The sequence below is a fragment of the Perna viridis genome, chromosome 12 (assembly GCF_037379345.1).
Source record: "Perna viridis isolate PV_CMFRI_1.1 ecotype Kerala chromosome 12, ASM3737934v1, whole genome shotgun sequence".
NCBI lineage: Eukaryota > Metazoa > Mollusca > Bivalvia > Mytilida > Mytilidae > Perna > Perna viridis.
The window spans coordinates 16,158,984-16,174,714 of record NC_142456.1 but is presented as its reverse complement, the minus strand read 5'-3'; the positions used below and the strand labels follow the sequence as shown (position 1 = coordinate 16,174,714).

Here is a 15,731-nt window from a genome sequence, read left to right as displayed (position 1 = left end):
CTTGTATTTCTGCTAAAACTAAATTCAGTTTTGAGCAAGATAATGGACCATATGTGTCCATATCTTGTAAGGATTGAAACTGACAGTTTTGCGGATCCGGGATGTTTGGGAGCGGAATCCCCTTTTTGGAAAAGTTATCAAAGGAACCGTGATTCTAGTGGAAATCGAAGGAATCCAACCCAGGGATAAGGACTAGACAGGGACAAGAGACACACACAACAAAGTATACGAAATAACCAAAATATCACGTACAAAGAAACAAAGTACATCGGACTCCACTAAAAACTTGGAGCATGGACCTGATGCACCGGTAGGGTAAGCGAGTTGCTCATAAAAATATAAGTCCGGAGTAACCGAAAAATGAAAGAAACACTAAGACACATAGTGCAGATGGATACACCGCAAGGATCCATGAGTTCATGATGACGATCATTAAACATCTGTATATATATATATATATATATAATGATGACTTCAATCATGTAGCCCTTTTTCAGAGGCCTAATTGTTAGAAGTCTAGCGCGGTACAAAATCAAAGTCTGCGTAGATACAGCAAGCTCTGGCATAACATATGACAACTCCATACTAAGGTACTGAAGGGATGCATTTCTTCTTTTTTTTTTCAGAACCTATACTGGTGTAAAAAAAATTAAAGTCTACATTATTAAGTAATTGCGGAAATATCGAATCACAATTTTTCTATTCATGGGTGGGGTAAAAGAGTAATCAAGGGAACCAATGTTATAGCGGTAATCGAAAGAATGCAATCCAGGGACAAAGACAAGACATGGAAAACAGACATACGAAACAAAGAACATAAAGTAACTAAAATCATGCATACAAAGTAACAAAAGCAAATGAGCAACTCGGACTCCACTAAAAACTGGGAACATGGACCAGGTGCAGCCGTAGGGTACGCGTCCTCTGCTTTTCCTGCACGCCGAGTTGCTCATAAAAAGTCCGGGGTAGACAAACGAGGAAAGGAAAACTATGACCCGTTGAATAAACCAGTTTTCATGGTGCAGGTGGATACACCATAACGATCCACGAGTTCATGATGACGACCGTAAAACTTCTGTAGTGATGACTTCAATCTTGTAGCAACATAACCCTGTTCCAGAAGCCTATTTGTTAGAGTTCTAGCGCGATACAAAAAGTCTGCGTAGTTTCGGCAAGCTCTGGCAGAACGTATGAGTTGTGATATGAACACTCCATACGCAGGTGCTGAAGGGATGTTGCCACAGATGAAAGAAAAGTTGACAATTCTGAATTAAAAGTCATCACGTTTGTCGTAAAGTTTGGTCAATAGTTTTCCTTTACCATCGATTTCTAAGTGTAGGTCAAGATATGAGGCCGACCTTACAGTGTCTGTAGTATCCTTTAAAAGAAATGCTTTTGGTCAAATTTGGAATAATCTAATTAAAATAATAATCCCAGTCCCGTCGGGATAAAAATGGTCGGTGCCTTAGCTCTTTGTTATTTTTTACTGCATTTTTTTTATGTACATTGATCTTAATTGTGTTCGTTTTTGTGTTTCCGGTTTTATCTTGTGAAAGGATTTCCCCCTTGTTTGCATCTTCGGTATTTCCTCTCAGTACAAGATATTTGGGATCCCAAATAAACAAACTTCTGTCCAAAGTCTATGATTCCTTTATCAGCGCTTATCTCCTACATGTATAAACAATTCGGTGACCCCCTAAACATTCATAGTATATCTATTTTTGACTAACGACCACTGGCTAGAAGAGAGACATGGATGGAAAGCTGAACGTCGAAAAGGACCTAGATACGGACCCAGATGACTGGGAAGAATATTCTTTAGCCTACCTCATCCGTCACTATATAAAATGTAAGTTCTAAATTTACACCTCCTTTTTATGTAGTATTTAAAACAGGCGTCTCTGCACATGCTCGTTCGAGTCATTTATATATAAGAGTAGGACATGTGATCGACACTCTCTACACGTTGACGTACTGAGCGGGGAAACGCTCTCGGACCCACGTGGGGTCTGGGAATAGAACAGAGCGCCAACAGAGCAGCTCAGCTGCTAGAAGGACATACTCTGACTGAGTTCTTCGGTCAGTTATCCCAAAGGCTGGGCTCCGCTACCTCCAACTACTAAGACATCTATAAACACAATCCCGTAAAGGGCGGTCGTGCGAGATCCATAAGGATAGTCATGCAAGACCGTAAAAACCAAAACCACCAATCGGAATCGACACGAAAGTTTCGTGGATCACGCTATGGCCGAATGTTCTCGATACTGATGTGCATGTATCAAGTTTGTCCGTTTAAGTTGAATTAAATACTATTTCATGCAATCTATACCGATGTCAATTCCGATGTGAAGGTCAGGTTCAAATATGCCGTTATGGAAATCAAAGTGCAACCATGTAAAATTGGACTTGAAAATACAAAATACAAAAACCAAGAAAATAGTAATGATAATTAAAAAATGAATAAATAAAAATAAAACAACAACAAAAAAGAACAAAAAACAAAAACTAAACTAAACAAAACAAAACAGACAAAACAAACAAAAACAAGAAGAAATACAAAAAACAAACAGAAACACACAAACAATCAAACTAAAATACTGAAAAAAAACCACATATAGCAATACAAAAACAGCAAAAAATAGAACAAATAAAAAAAAAAGCAAATTGAAAAAAGTTATTCAGAATGTATTATGCATTGGAGATCACTCTTAAAATATGTTTTAACTCATTCCATTTGAAAGAAATAATAAATACATGTATACACATTTTTGACAATGATTAATTTTGTTGCCCTACTTCATTTTCGAAAACTGACTTTGCGTTAGTTTTCAGGGTTATAAGTAGAATAAATTGTGAAATCTGCTATTTTTCAGTGAATCAAAATCAGTTCTTATGGGGACTCACCTGTGTTTTAGAAGTAAATGTACTTAAATATAAAAAAAAGGTATTGATGTGTGTATATAAGTTAACTTTAATGATATATTTAAGACAATTGTGTTTGATATCATTTATAAATGTTTGAAGGGAGGGATGTTAATTTTTTTAACGACCGTCGTACTTCAATATCATAATTTATCTGGGGAATTTTCGTACGGTTATTAGATAAATTTACAAATTAGGCACCGGAAATGATCTCATAATGTCAACTTCCGGAATGCTTCTCGCACATGTGGTGTAATTTGATCAATAGAAACAGGTTTGTTTTCCATGAATCAAAATGAAAGATTGTTTATTAGTGTCTCTTAATTGAGTGTTATGCCTAACTTTCCAACTTGCTACCCGGAACACCTTGTTTGTTTGGATGTATAGCCTTCTGCAAGTACAATAACAGTGAACCTATTTCTGTATATTTTATTCGTTTAGACAAACCATGTTTGGTTTTCATAATCAAGTTACAATTCCTTGATTTTTAACAGGCTATAGAAGTAGATAGCTTTGTGTCATCCATTGTTATAGTGCACCATGAAAAAATGATAAATTCATGTCATTATATCAAGATTGATGCTGTAGACATTGGGCTTGGCACATCTGGTTTATTATACCTGGGAACATTTATAAAATAAATGGGTTCCTGGAATAATAAACCATAATACACAACTGCAGCATCAACCAACCAATTGTCTTTTGAAATGTCATAACGAGGTCAGGCAATACTAGAAAAATATTTAGGAGAGAGACATTTGAACCAAACTTGAAATTCGATAAACATATAAGTATCTCTGTTAACAAAGCTCAGTGGGTACTTGCAATGATTAGAAGATCATTCTACCACATGGAGAAAGTCATGTTTTTAATTTTATTTAAGTCAATTATCTGTCCACTGCTCACATACTGTTCACTAATATTGTCACTTTACTTAAAAAGAAAGATGTACGTAAAGTCAAGAATAATCAGTGCCGTGCAGACAGATAGAAATGACATGATTCCATTGTACAAAGCTCTCCACGAAGTCGATGATATTAAGTGGCAAAATATGTTTTCCTTATCAACTAATTAAACTAGGGGGCATTGTTACAAACTTTTTTTTAAATTTACTAGTGGACTTCTGTATGTCATATAGGTAAAGTCTAGAAATAACAAAAAGAAAAACCTTAAATTTAGTGAGTGTAAATTTTCAGTACTTGCTCAATTTAGCTAGTGGAAAAATTCTGAAATTCAAACCCTGCCTTAATACATTCTCAATTAGAACTATTGATTAATAGAACAAGTTATCTGAAAAAAAACTGTAACTGTAAAATTTATAAATATTTTCAAGTCGATTAAATGAAGAAAATTGGAATGGGAAGAAGTTTATTCCAACTTGACACTGTAACCAACACATACTATCTGATATATGGTTTCTCAGTGGACAGTTATAAATGGAGATTATATTTGTCTCCCCAGAGACCAAAACTGTATAAATATAACTGAAATTATGACTTAAATTTGTATTAAACTTGGATAAGATCCAAAAATCACAATTGAAATTGTGCTAAAAATAGTATTTCAGGAGGCAACACAGGGGAAATACCTTTTTGAGAATATTGATATCTGTCCAATGTATGTATATAACTGATGCATGTTAAGGCAGTTCATATCTATAATTACACTGTGCTAGATGTATTTTTGTCTTTATACAAAAGGTTGCCATGCAGAAAACAGTGTTTTTTTCAATATTAAAGAATTTAAAATTATGCCAGGGATGTATAGAATAATATCATGTAGTCCCTGTTATATTAAGTTTAAGAGTATTAAAGGCTTGATGATTCTTGAAGGCGTTTTTTTTTATAATTTAATCTTGTCTGGAAAACCTGTTTCCACAACAGTGAAAATGTGCTTTATTCATATGCAATGTACATTTAAGTTTTATTTAATATCTTTACACAGTGCTGTAAATAACAGATTATACTGAAATATCTTATGTCAGATGCAAATACTACTGGTACCTTAAAAAATGTACCAAAAAAATGGTCCTCATTTTCTCACGCGAAAGTGATTAAAGCTTTTAAAATCCTAGAAAAAACCCTTTAGTAGAAGTCCTTTGACTTATTTTATTAATGGAAAGTCACAAGGTCTGGTAAGCATGGTTAGATATCTGCAATCATGCAGTGAAAGAAATTAGCAGTAGACCTATGGATCAAGTCTATGTAAAATCATGCAGGTCTATGATGAAATTGGCTCAATTTCCTATGAAATGTACAGTGCGGTCTACATAAATTTATGATGAATCTATATGGACCAAATGTTAAGTTTCTAACACTGGCAATGTGTATTCTAGCCACATGTAATTTGAGGTGCATGATAAACAATATTCTTTGTAATTATTGATTTACATTGATGTATTTTTATGTATGGATTGCGAAAAAACTTAAATTTTCAAAATAATATTTTTATGCATATTATTTTAGTTAATTGCTTTTTATTGAAAATAAATTTATAAAGGAAAAGCATTAGTGAATTTTTGTTTATGATAACCAGAGATCAATTATCAACTGGTATCATAAATTTTTAATACTTTTCAAGGAAGCATACATATGTATAATTTAAAATGTTGCAGACAACAAGTTGGAAAATAATAGGTGAAAAAAATTAAGTCCATATTGAATTGAATGTTTGCCACAAGTGGTGCAAGAAATTGTGTTATTTTTACACTCATGGAAAATGAACTACATGTATATCTTTGATTTCATTGAAGACCAATGGATGGCCTTGGGCTGACATTTTTATCCTGGTGGGGTTGTTGTCTCATTGATGTATATACCTTTTCTCATTATACATTGTATTCAATCTCCCGAAGGAAATCTTGATTCTTATGCTTAAACTTACTGTCAGAAGGTACACAAAGTAGTGTAGGGATATATGAAACAAAGTACTTTTTATCAGTGGAAATAATATGTTTATTCCCAGGTCTGTGATCCTTAAATATTGAGATGTTATAGGGTAACTTATCTTGTACTTCTTTAAAATTATACAATGTATATTTTCAACTATGAAAGAAACTTCATCATTTACATGGATATGTGTGTTTGAAATGGTAGTACATAACAATATTTGTAAATGGGAAATTAGGACTAAATAACAATGTCACCTGTAATCCTTTGTGATAAAGCAGGATTTTGATATCTTGCTAATCTCTCTCTGGTTTGTGCTGGAATACATGGTGTAATGCCCATCATATTACATGTACCTTATAATACTATTTAAAAAATGCTCTATAATTAATTTACCATGTACATTGTGTTACAAAGAAAAGTCCGGATTATTGAGAGTGTAAGCTGAATTATTCATTTTTTTGTCCTTTTTTTTGTTAAATAAAACATTGGGTCCTTTATTTGCTTGGATTTAGAGAAGGCCATGCACCACTTAAAAGCTAATACATGTATGTCCTATTAAAATCAGAATTTTTTTTTCAAAGATTGTTGAGTTATGGTAATTTAAAATCCTGAATATATTTAAAAATAGTTCACTCAAAATTTTAATCCCAATCACTATAATCTTCAGAGGTCACCAGGTTTTATTATGAAGAACTTCCTCATTTTTTTCATCAGTTTTTTTAATTCACTTAAAGTGGACAACAAACAGAAGTAAAAGTAACAAGAAACTCAATTGAAATTATGTTACTGGTAATATAAAAATATACTCTTATCATTTGTACTAGTTGGAATATGTATCAGGGTCTAATTTAGACAATTTAGTGATAAAGAGAAATTTTAGTTAATTATGTTTGAAAAAAAAACTTATTGACATTTTTGTCAGTTTAATCTATCACAAAAACTTCTCCCTGTCAAAGACAAATGGTAGAAGTGAACACAAACAAAGGGAAGTTTTTGCTCTTTATCCCTCTAGATGAGGCCCTGATGTATGCTAAGTAAATTAAATCTAGGATTTGATCTATTTATATTTAAAGCAATGGTAAAAAAATCAGCATGGGTGACAGGTCCACCACCAATGAATCCAGGAAAGAAGTATGTGAACCCAGGAACTGAAGATCAAATGGTATGGAAAATAACCAGCATGGGAACTAATTAAAAATATGTTTCAAAATGATCTACATGTACATGTAAAGACTAATGTGTACTAATTCTGTCTCTTAATAGTTTGCTTTTATGGTCATTCTTCAATAAAAAAAAAAACTGGATGAAATAAAATGTAAGCTAAAGTAAAGCAAAACTGCCCTGGCTCACATGATTGTGGTAAATAGCATCCAGTAGTAAAATTTAAGTAGATGTGGAGTCTGCATCTTAAATGGTTCTCAATTAATTTCTGATATTGCAAAGCATACATGTTTGCTCACATTATTTTCTGTTTTTGCTGTTAGATTTTATCTTGATTATTATTTTGAATTTTTAAGTCCATTGAAGGCTACAGGAAGAACAGATGGAAAACTGGTATAGCATACATACTGTACTTACTGACTGCTGGCCTTCTCAGACTGGTTTTCTACTGGTTACCACACTGGTTGATTAAGAGTACATATGACAGATGCTCATTACATGAAGCTGATTCAGTATTACTCCAGGTTTGTTCATTAGGGTTTATTGAAGCCCCAAATATCCACTTAGCTGATTTACATTGATTTGCACTTAGTACTATGCTAAGATTAACCAAAAATTTTGCTCTAAATGACTGATCAACTTTAAAAAATAATGTAATTTCATATTGATATCATTGAATTTTCAGTTAAAGGAGAATTCAGTATAAAATTTAAAAAAATGGAAAATGTATTACATTCTGCAATGGCAGATATAAATGTAATTACATCTATTGAATAAAACAGTGGTAAAATATCTTTATTCATTAAGGACCTGTACTATTTTTCTCATCTACATTTTGAGAAATTCATCAACTGGTACCACACCCATGTTTAGCTATATAGGAGTTGTTTTTTTTTTTTCACTGTGAAGGTGATTTCATTTACTCTCAAGTAATTAAGTACACATATTTTGTTTATTGATGTCTGAAGTAAAAATACTTCTTTATCAGTATTAGTACTTGAATATGCTATTACAAAAGTGCGTCATAAAGAATAAAGAATTTTTTTTTGAAGGATCAGTACTTACAGTGGTTTGTGGCTACAGTAATCATAACAACTAAAGATGGTACCAGAGTTAAAATAGTACAACCCTCAGCTTCCCTAACCTTTAGACCAAAACACCAGGAGCGAGAACTTCAAGGGAAGGTAGTATCAGTACAACCCTCAGCTTCCCTAACCATTAGACTGAAACATCAGGAGCGAGAACTTCAAAGGAAGGTAGTATCAGTACAATCCTCAGCTTCCCTAACCTTTAGACTGAAACATCAGAAGCGAAAACTTCAAAGGAAGGTAGTATCAGTACAATCCTCAGCTTCCCTAACATTTAGACAGAAACATCAGGAGCGGGAACTTCAAAGGAAGATAGTATCATTGTGTCAACCACAGTTTTGGTTGGAGATAATTTTTTTGCCCTGTCTGTGTGTCTATTATATCTAGCTTGAGTATAATTGTGAAGAATTACTATTAAACTTTGTTTGGATTCAAGAAAGGTACTCATTCGCTGTACAGTGGTGCCATTTCCACATCTACTTCATGTACATATAGTTATATCAATTGCTCTTTGCTTTTAATCATCTTTAGGTCAACCCCTTTCCCTTAAAAAAAATTAAAGGAAAAATTCCTGATTTGATATTTGTACTATATATAGGTGTTAACAAACTACTTTCATAGAATTGCAATTATGGCTCTAAAATGGTTTATGGTTTACAAAATCACAAATAGTCCAGAAATTATAAAATATAAAAAGTACAGTATTGAACAAGATATGTATTGAAAAAGTTCCTGACTTGAGACAAGTTTTGGTATATGGTTCTGAAGTTGTTTTCTATTATTCTTTCCATAAAAAAATTATGTCTGTTCTCATTTCAGGATAATTTAGAAAGTAGTGCTAACTGTGAATACAATTCAGTAAGTAGTGGATATTATACAATACTTTTGTCATTCTTTCAGTATCAAAGAATGTAAGCATGTCATCGATCAAACTATTGCACCATAATATTTATCAGGAAAAAGCAACTAAAAGTAGGCATGCCTTAAGTTTTCATACTGCACGGGACAAAAGCCCCCCGACAATAGCCCCAACATAAGCCTCCCTCCCATGAGAAATTATTTTATCTATTATGAATAATATTTCTATAAATACTTAAAATGTAAAATTTGAAATTTGATTTCTTTACAACTTATATTATGTGGACTGATATATATAAAAATGTATAAATACTGGAATTATAAAATTTAAACATTTATTTCATTTGGAAATTTTGTTTAGGGTGCACTATACAGTTTCATTAAGGTGCACTGTTTCGCACACCAAGTTACCCCCATTAAATTTTATAAAACTTAGAATTAATATAAAAGTTGAAATTTGGTGGATATATTGTTTAAATGTAGTTAAGCATTTATACATAGACAGTTGTAATATATGTAATGCTAAACAGGTATAATTTAAATGAAGAATGGTATCCGGAACGTTTCAGTCCCCTTCCTTATTAGGTTCTCTCCTCAGCATCAGATGGCTGATTTTCAAAATACCTCATTTCGCTCGAACTTTTGGATCTAAAATTGTGAGAGAATGAATCGAAAAGAGTCTTATTATTTTTACCCTTTTTCATCTACTCCATGCATGCTTTCATCAGTTGTTAGTGTCTAAATGCCTGATATTTTATAAAACATAGTATTTGGCTGTTAGTTTTGGAAAGGTACCCCGATTTGTACTAAAACTCAGTAATATTTTTTTCAGTGTTACCATGGCTACTGCATTTTATAACAATAATCACTAAATTACTTATTAATGACTTGAACCTCCACACACCATGGATTTAAAAAATATGCACTTTTTTATGACAAAACACTAGAAATTTCTTTGCAGACTGCTTCAAAACAGCTTTATTTCAACAAAATGAGACGAAATTTTCAGAAATGACCTAACTGTATTGTACTACCTTAGTATAAGTTTTAAAGTTTAGATGAATGGTATAGTCAATTAGTTATAATATATTTTGATCTTTGATTGGTTATTTAACTAAGATAACAACTTTCAATTACATGTAGTTTGAAATTGAAGTCAATCAGGAAGTATTTAATTGAAACCACTTAATTTTTTGTTTTCATTTCTAAACAGAATTAAAAAAAATTCAGAAACAAAAAAAAATGCAATACAAATATGAAAGGAACAAACAACAAAAGAAAAAAAAATATTCACCAAAAAAAAAAAGAAATATATATATTAACATTAAGCTTATCAAAAGATGGGGAGCTTTTATCCCAGGGGCTTATGTCCTAGACCTGAAAGTTATTTCATATTAGGAAATATTCCTCACAGTAAATATATATGGTATATATTGTACATGTAAGCTCTTGATAACATTAAGCAATAACTATCATTGTATTTGACTTAAGGTTGACCTAAGGTAAGGGACACAACTCTTACAAATCACTGGAACGTTTGTATTCAGAATTTTACATCAATTTCATGTGAGCATCAAAGTAACATGGATGAATTTCATTCTGTTTCGTATGAAAGCATTATAGGCTTTGGTGAAATTGAATATGACGCAAATATATCATTGATTTCAAGTTATGTCCCTTACCTTAGGTCTTCCTCATAAATGTGCTTTTGTTCCCATTTTAGAGTGACAACAGCCTGGTTAAATATTTCACGGTGAAGAAAGTAAAATTTGTATGGAATTCTGAAACAGGAGAATATGAAAAAATTAGGTAAGCTAAAATGAAAAGTGGATATTGTTACAAGTTCAATAGTTATTAGCCCGTGCAGGCCCGGGTGTTAAAAGAATAGGCCTGCAGCAGCTAAGCTTGTCGTATAAGGTGACTAAAAAGTGCTCAGAAACCGTGTTGGGAAAGATGCCACGTTCCTCACACATTAAAGAACCCTACTGTGGTATTCGATAGGAGTAGGAACCTTTGCGCTCCGCCACAGGAGGCTAAATTACCCGACCTTACCCATCCCCTTTTTCCAGTGGCAATCAAAATTTGTCAACCCTATTATCCTTGTGACCCATCCTTTTTTTTTCATTTCATGTTCATTTTATCATCCATTTCATGTTCATCGTCTGAATATAGCTGAAATAGTGCTGCTCGGACGTTAAACCCCAACAAACAAACAAACAAACAATAGTTATTATGATATTTATAAATTTGAAAATGATTTTAGATTTTCAAAAATTGCATATTTATTTAATGAGGTTCATTATTTCTTTAGGAAACTGATAATTTGTATTTGAGAAATGTTGAATGGCTTTTTATATGGCAAAAATACAATGTACATGTAGTCAAAATTTGAATACAAGCATGCATATTACAACTATAACTGCATCTGTGTTGTAGAATGACTCAGATTATGATGGTGTAAAGGGGTAAATTCACTAACACTAGTTTTAGGCTTACTATTTTGCCAAAGTTTTAATTTACTATTTGAAATATTGTGTTTTGCTAATTTTGAATACTGATATACAGGAAATACAAGCTGTTGTGTCATATAAGGCTGATTTAACACACTATGACTAAATTTTTTTTTTCTTTTTTTCATCTTCAATTTTAGTGCAACACATGCATTAATAGCAATGAAAGTTGGTTTTTAATGAGGGCTCATATTAAACTAGTGAATTTTGCAATTTTCAATTTATTTGAAACACTTTAGTTTTTGTGGCTGATTTTGATACTTTCTGAACATACTCCTTTCGGATCTGCTTTTATTAGATTTGACTTCCTACTTACATGTTTATAAAAGAAAACACATGTATGTAGTGATATCATCATTGTAAAAAATATCTGTGACTTTTCTCAATTAGGAATTTTGAAGTAAGTCACAAAATTTGAATTTGTTCTTATTACAGAGAAAAACAGGAAAAAGACACTTTATTGACAGTAAATAAGTGTGATTTTGAATGGAAACATTATTTTCAACACTTGAGTTACCTATTAGAAAATGGTTAACTTTATTTTAGATTACTTATTAGCCATTTATTGAAAAATTGGATAACTTAGATGAAGGGAAACAACCTTATATTGCAAAGTGTATCACTAGTGTATTTGAATTGAAATTTAGATATATAATAATTATGATTAGATTGATGACAACTAAATCAATGAACTCCAATTTACATGCATAAGATCAGTAATTTGTCATTTTCTAACAGGGGCCTGGATGACAATATGTGTTCGTACTTTCACGAATGTCAGGGACTAACATTTGCTGAACAAACCAAACGGTAAGTTCATCTATAAGAGTTAAGCATCAACTTTATGAATGTTAACAGAAGCATTTCTTTCTCTTTTACATGCTGAAAAAAATCAGCCTAAAAATACAAGGTCAGTATTGAAAATTAGACGAGAAAGACAATTTATTAATATCACTATTTTAGTGAAAGGTAAGCAAATTTATCAAAATAAGTGTCTGAATACATTTTTGTACAATTATAAGTATGCATATGTATGTATATATTTTATATATGCATACTGTAAACATACTAATTTTTGCGGTTTACTTATTTTCGCTATTTTCCCAATGGACAGAAAAGCACGAAAAATTGTAAACATGAAAATGATTTTTAACACTACCGAGCAGTCCGGTATGTCTGCGCACCTAAGACTTGCATTCTTTTATAAACATAAGCTCATGGTTAACTGTCCTTTAAAATTTCGAATACTAAATCTACATACAATGTTTTTTTTCAGGAAATCATTCTTTATAACCAGTGGCATTAGTAAATTTGATTTATTTGTTTTCTGTATGACATACATGCTGTTTTCTTGTAAACAATGAAAGTCCCGTCATTCTGCGCATGCATAGAATAAACACCTGGGTATTTATAAAGGAATGATTATGAAATTTCAAATTAAGTTTTACAAATTGTTCAGAACATTAATTGAACAAAGCAAACTGTTTTAGTTGATTTTAACCAATAAAAGTTGTAAAACAATGGGTTCGAATTGTAGTTGTTGTGATATGTTAATGATAATGTGATTTTTAAGTGGAGCTAAATTTACGAGTTTCTTTTATTAAATGAACTGATTAGGCAGTTATAAGGTTTAATAACCAATTAATATATATCTATTGTAAATGTCTATGGTACAGTCACAAAATCAAGCTATTTATAAGATGCTCTGTGATGTAACACACAAGGGACAGTAGAAGTTATCAGTTTTAGATATGTGTTCCTCCTCGGTACAATACTTCAAATGGACCCACTTGAGACAGTAATCACACTGTGCCCAGTTAACAATTTTAAGGCTTATATCCAGTCTCAGTTCATCTGGCTGACATTTTCCACACACAATGCAAGTTTCTGTATCCTCAACTTCAAGTTCATCACCATCCTTTAAAACATTTGAGTTCTTTTCAGAAGTTTTTGTTTTTGTTGACTTTGCAAGCCCTTTTCCTTTAGATTTGTTTTCTTTTGAAGACCCCTTCCTAAATTTTCCATTTGTTTTATTTAGAACTGATTTTTTTGCTTTTGACACTGCATTTGATGTTGATGGAATTTCTTTCTCAATGCTAGCATATGGTGTTTCAAATGGTTTTCTTTTCTTTTGAGCTGGTTCTTCTATCTCAGTTTGACTCAACTCATCATTTTTCTTTTCCCTCTTCTGTGTTTTATTTGATTTGGTTTTTTCCTTTTCTGTATCCTGGATCAGTAAGTCTCTGAATGTTTCTTCAGTAATTGCTGCGCCATAGGAAGGTACAAAAGTTGTTCTTTTCTTCTTGGCTTTCTCTGTTTGATTTGACTTTTCAAATGTTTCTACTTTCTGTGCAAACAGTACTTTGATTGACCTCATATCTGTACGTTCTTTCCTGCTAGGCTTGTTTGTTGATGACACTGGATTAATTTGTGGCACTGACCTTTTTGGCTGAACAACCTCTGGGTTCAGTGGGAAAATCCCTGTCTTACGGAAACCTGACATGATGTTTGCAACGGTCATAGAACTGTTGTATGCAGTGTTAATGAATGAAGGTAGCTGATCACGTGTAATTACTGAATTAGGTTTCTCATGCATACGTTTGTGGAATTCAGTATTCAAACTTTGTTTGAATGGACTAAAGACAGACACGTCCTGGGGTTGCAACATGTGAGAACTATGTGGAGGGAGAACAAATAGATGAACATTTGATTTCCTGGCAGATTCAATTATATCAATGGTGATGTGGGTAGAGTGCCCATCATACAATAGAATTAAAGGCCGTTGAGTGACATGGACAAGAAAATGGTTATTGAAAAAATCCAAGAAAATCTCAGTGTTAACCCATCCATTAGGAGATGTATTGTATTTGGTACCAGCCATTCCTTTGCTTACCAACTCAAGTGTCAGACGCTAACCTTTATATATAATGTAAGGAGGTATGGTCTCACCAAGTGCGCTTACTGTAGCCATTAATGTTGTTGTTGATGACCTTCCTGAAGTAACAGAAAATGCATCACGGCCACAATGAGAAAGTACTTTGGGTGGGGAATGGTCAAGAGAGATTCCAGTCTCATCAACATTCCAGATTTGTGAGGGTTGGTTTGTAAGTGTATTCATCGAGAATACATTTCAACTCCTCAAAATACTTTGTAATATACTCAGCCTTGACATCATTTCTGACCTTTTCTCTTTTTTTAGGCTGGACCATTTTGACATTAGAATTTCAGGACAAAAAACCATAAAACCAATGTTTAGTCAGAGCTTTGTTTCTTCCTTTTAAAGTGCACATATTAGCTGCCATTTCCATCATTTGCCATCGTGCATACCAATAACCTTTTTTCTGCCATTGACACACAATGCCTTGCCAACTCAATCACCTCTGCAGTTGTAAAAATGGTCGGACTACCCATTCTTAAGTTATCAACCCCTGTAATATTGTTTAATCGTAATCTGAGTGTGCTCTCTGGGACACCATGTCTTCTAGCTGCACCTCTTATACTTTCTCCCCTAATTCTGACATCATCAAAAGCCTCTTTTAACATTTCTAAATTATAATTTGCTCTTTTTTTCTTTTGCATTGTCTAAAATTAAAAGAAATTAAAGAAAATAGTTTTTTTCTAAAAGTTTTTTTTTTCATCAACATCAGTATTACTAACATATTGAAATCTTTCCTTTATTTAATGCTTTAGAATGATGTTCTAACCAATCAGAATATAGCACTATCTAAGGTCAATGTCAAAGTAAAGCAGACGCTCTTGTGTGATGATGGCAGATAAAACTTTCGTTTATCTTTATATATGTTTAAATTTGCATATGGCAAATCATATCGTTCGGAGATTATTAAGAAAGGAACATGGTTTTGAGCTAATATATGAAAATGTATAACAGGTAAGCGATTCTAAATCACATGTAGTGCATTGTTTACTAGGTCATCATTTCGTGGGTCATTACACATTAGGGAATCCCCTCTAATCCAGTCAATTTATCGACTTCTACATAATTTTAGAGATTTTTTTAATAATTTTACTTACAAGTGGTATTGAAAGAACGAAACTTACCAAATATGTCTTGTATTCTTGATTGATATTTTGTTTTACGGATGAAAACAAGTGATTATCAATTTTCTATTTACAGATATGACGTTAGCGCAGACATACCGGATGCGCAGAGTTCGGGGAGACTCCAGTATATAATGCTAATCCTTTTTTAATCCGCAAAAATTGATACCCACGAATCTGCGTACTTGACAGAATGTGCGAAAATTAGCAACCGCGAAAATTAATATATTTACAGAATATCA

The 15,731-nt window shown here is 32.5% G+C and overlaps 1 protein-coding gene across 2 annotated transcripts in view; it reads left to right on the top strand.

The window, feature by feature from the left end:
- The first annotated feature begins 1,725 nt into the window (after positions 1–1,725).
- The window catches only part of LOC148601446 (polyamine-transporting ATPase 13A3-like), a 41,318-nt gene continuing 27,312 nt past the window's right edge, over positions 1,726–15,731 (top strand). The window contains exons 1-7 of one of the 2 annotated variants that reach the window (XM_088554382.1): positions 1,726–1,849; positions 6,887–6,975; positions 7,331–7,498; positions 8,027–8,158; positions 8,882–8,920; positions 10,644–10,729; positions 12,169–12,240. In XM_088554382.1, coding sequence (XP_088410508.1) covers positions 1,753–1,849; positions 6,887–6,975; positions 7,331–7,498; positions 8,027–8,158; positions 8,882–8,920; positions 10,644–10,729; positions 12,169–12,240 — 683 coding nt within the window. In that variant the 5' untranslated portion in view covers positions 1,726–1,752. Of the gene's footprint in view, positions 1,850–3,126; positions 3,197–6,886; positions 6,976–7,330; positions 7,499–8,026; positions 8,159–8,881; positions 8,921–10,643; positions 10,730–12,168; positions 12,241–15,731 lie in introns of those variants that run through there. The other variant, XM_088554383.1, reaches the window with a different exon arrangement.